Here is a 3816-nt window from a genome sequence, read left to right on the forward strand (position 1 = left end):
ATCTTCAATAATTTTTTCTATTTCAGATGATAATTCTTCAACAGGTTTTTTATAATAAGTAGAAAGATAAATACCAATGAACCGACGTTGTGTTTCTTCATTTGGATAACTATCCCAATTACAATCAAACCCACACCACTCACAAAAATGATTTGCTAAATCAAATGCACGGTAATTGTATCCACTATATTCATAGTCAATCAAAGAAACATTATCTTCTCCTTTAATGAAATTTTTTAATAATAAGTCATTATGACATAACACTACATCTGATTTATCTTTTAATATATTTTCTAAGAATACTAACTCATTCTTTAATATTTTAACATCGAAGGGGACTTTCTTAGAATCTACATACTCTGTTGGTACGTTAATAATCCATTTTCTTAGTGTAACAAATAATAATGGAGATTTTATTAGTGGGGGGTTAATTTTATGATGTTTGGCAATAGCAATTGCTGTGTTTCTAAATGTGTTGAGATCAATTAAATCACCAATTGTAAGTGTTCTTCCTGGAATATATGAATACACAACCCCATTTAAAAAAGTTCCATATAATATTACAGAACTACATGCCTCAGTAATAAGAAGTTCTTGTTTTCTATCGATGACATACTCCGTATAAGATCCATATGTTCTTACATTAACAGCAAACCCATTTGTAGTATCTGTTATACAAACAAGTTTATTTGTGATTCCTTCAGTAAAATGTCTGAAAGTAAACTTATCAGCTGCAGTATCTTTAAATTCTGGAACGAGTTTCTTTACTACATAAATAATAGATTTCGTGAACATTGTATTATTTGTTGTATCAACAGCAACAAATAATGATGGTGGTTGATTTGAATAATCTGGAGATGGTGATTTCAAAGAATTACACAAATAATTACCATATGAAATAGTATGTGGGTAATGTTCTAATTTCATGATATCTCGTTCTTCACTAGGAATAAGGTTTTCATAATTTACTGTATCTTCCATCTTTTTTTTTAAATTTGAGATGATACATTATCAAGATAAGTCCTTTTAATAATTTTGTTTTCCACGTCATGCCATTAGGAATGGCTTACTTCATGTCCTTTTTCTTATTTACATTTTTTTTAGTTTTTTCATTTTTCGTTTTATTCTTTTCTATACATCATAATCAAATCATTAAATGAGTTCGAAGGGGCAGGTTAGAGACACTACATAAAACAAGTACTAATATTTATTTGTTATTTCATTCATTATGAAGAAGAAACACAATATTAATACTAATATAGAATTATCACTCTTTATATTAACACACATTTATTTTAATATGAATAATTATGATTTTATATCATCAAAATTATAACCAACACACAAACAACACAACACCATCATTTATTTATTCTATTACTTTTCATAATAATACAATAAATATTTAATAAGAAAATTAATAAATAATAATAAAAAATAAAGAAACATAATAATAAGATAATAAATAATAAAATAGTATTAATACTAATTCAAATGATTCTTTATTTTAACTATTCAATAAAATTTATTCTCATTATCAATTCAATAATCAACATCATTTTCATTTATTTATTATTTCATATTCAAATCATTTATTTTATTTTAAATTCAAATAAATACTATTATTAAAATTCATTCATCACATTAATATAATATAATAAATATCACATAAAGTATTTAAATAATAAATAAAGTAAATAAAGAAAAGAATAATTAAAATAACATAAATTAAATAAAACATATACTATAATAATATAAATAAAATATAATAATAAAGATAAAACAAAATATAAAATAACAAATAACAAAATGATAATATTAATAAAATAACAAAAAGATGAATATAATTAATAAAAAAAAGAAGTAATATAATAAAAAACAAGAAATAAATAATAATAAATAATAAAATTTAAAATAAATAAAAAATAAATGATATTTTCATATAAAATAACTTTAAAATAAATTGATAAATATAAATAATATAGAAATATGATAAATGATAAATAATGATATTTAATTTATTTACACAATCAGATGAATAATATAATAACACAATAATAGAAAATGAAATAGAATAATTAATAGAATTGTTGAATATGAATAAAATTAAATATGAAAAATAAAAAAATAAAATCATAATGAATATAAATTAAATATGAATAAAACATAGAATAAATAAAGTATAATATAAAATATGAAACAAATATTATAGAATAATAAAAATAAATAATGGAGAAATTATTTAATGTGAATAGTATAAAATTATTAGTGAAATAAAAATAGAAAATTGTATATTAAAGAGGAAGAAAAAGAAAAAATTGAAAAGAAATAAAGAACTTGAAAGAATGAAATAAAAATAAAAATAGTTATGAATGTTGGTGTTATTTCATTAGTTCTTGGTTGTGCATTTTGTTATTTTATTGATCTTTTTGTGTATATTAAGAAATTATAATGAAAAATTAAGAATTAAAAACAGATAATATTTGTAATATTGAATTAATATAAAATATGAATTAAATGATGATATAATCAATATCTGATTATTGAAATTTATTTTATAATTACGAAATGATTTATATTTTAATTTGAATGATAAATTAAAATGATAATACATATCATTTTGTTAACTTCAGTTTTTAATCATGTTATAAATTAATTAATATAAAAAGATAATAGAATATGATAAATAATAATGAATTTATTTGTTAATATATGATACAAATGAAATAAAATATTTATCATATTGTTTCTGTTAGATTTATTTAATTATTTTATATGTTATTTCTTATAAAATATTACATTTCTTTATTATTTTCTTTTTATTTTAATTTATCAAATTAATCTGTTTCTTTATTACTCATTTCATTATTGTTAATGTTATAATATTACTTATTTATGTTAATTATTTTATTTTTATGAATCAATGTAATTATGAATAGATATTTATTTTATATATGAATATCTTATTTATTGTAATATTATTATTCAATATTTTTATTATTTTCAATTAAAGATATTATTTTAAATATATTCTTTGTTTATTCTTATTCTATTTATTATATAAAATCATTACTTTTATTATTGTTTCTTTTGTTATTTTATCTATATATTTTCATGTTAGTGTATTTTATTACATAGACATTGTGTTGTAAATATAATTATATATTCTATTATTATGTCTTGTATTATTATCATTTATTATGTTAATTTATTTATATCTATTTTTATTGAATATTATTTGTATTTTTATATTTATTCATTTAATTTATTTGTTTCTTCTTTATTTATTTGATTTATTTATTGTTTAAATATTCTTTATTTTATAACAAATTAAAAGATAAATGTATATTAAATAAAGACATTGATAAGATGGATAAACAAATAAAAGAATAATTAAATTAATCAATCAATATAATTAAAAGAAGAGAACAAGAATAGAATTAATGAAAAATAATTAATATTTTAAAATTATTATTCATTAGAATCTAATGAATTAATAATAAATTATTTATATCATATACATTCATTTATTGATAATATTTCATGAAATAATGTAATTGATTATTGAATAAATGAGTATTTAAATATGATTTAGAATATATTCATTATAATTGAACATTTTTTAATTTATTCATGTATTTTAATTACAAAACAATATGTTGAATATACTAATCTATTATAAATACAATAAATAATATATTTGAATTAATAAATCAATTAATATAACAGAATACAAATTATTGATAATATTAATTAATTGAATAAATATTTAGAATAATATGTTTTAAAGATGTATTCAAGAATATATTATATTTA

General features: G+C 17.5%; 1 protein-coding gene across 1 annotated transcript in view, besides 14 other annotated features; it reads right to left on the reverse strand.

Moving 5' to 3' along the window:
- The window catches only part of EDI_212970 (ethanolamine kinase, putative), a gene marked incomplete at both ends in the record, with an annotated part of 1089 nt that extends 108 nt beyond the window's left edge, over positions 1-981 (reverse strand). Inside the window, one exon of the mRNA XM_001733361.1 lies at positions 1-981. This exon is cut by the window's left edge and continues 108 nt beyond it. Coding sequence (XP_001733413.1) covers positions 1-981 — 981 coding nt within the window.
- Positions 982-1386: 405 nt separating this feature from the next.
- Positions 1387-1490: a microsatellite.
- A 73-nt stretch (positions 1491-1563) lies between these two features.
- Positions 1564-1633: a sequence feature (AT_rich).
- Positions 1634-1646: 13 nt separating this feature from the next.
- Positions 1647-1740: a microsatellite.
- A 7-nt stretch (positions 1741-1747) lies between these two features.
- Positions 1748-1930: a microsatellite.
- A 2-nt stretch (positions 1931-1932) lies between these two features.
- Positions 1933-2025: a sequence feature (AT_rich).
- Positions 2026-2037: 12 nt separating this feature from the next.
- Positions 2038-2227: a microsatellite.
- Positions 2228-2271: 44 nt separating this feature from the next.
- Positions 2272-2365: a microsatellite.
- Positions 2366-2443: 78 nt separating this feature from the next.
- Positions 2444-2739: a sequence feature (AT_rich).
- Positions 2740-2757: 18 nt separating this feature from the next.
- Positions 2758-2914: a microsatellite.
- Positions 2915-2967: 53 nt separating this feature from the next.
- Positions 2968-3102: a microsatellite.
- Positions 3046-3218: a microsatellite.
- Positions 3219-3241: 23 nt separating this feature from the next.
- Positions 3242-3302: a microsatellite.
- Positions 3303-3324: 22 nt separating this feature from the next.
- Positions 3325-3458: a microsatellite.
- Positions 3459-3491: 33 nt separating this feature from the next.
- Positions 3492-3789: a sequence feature (AT_rich).
- Between the last annotated feature and the right edge of the window lie 27 nt (positions 3790-3816).

The sequence above is a fragment of the Entamoeba dispar genome, genomic scaffold, assembly GCF_000209125.1.
Source record: "Entamoeba dispar SAW760 scf_1105229461167 genomic scaffold, whole genome shotgun sequence".
In the NCBI taxonomy this organism is placed as follows: Eukaryota; Evosea; order Mastigamoebida; family Endamoebidae; genus Entamoeba; species Entamoeba dispar.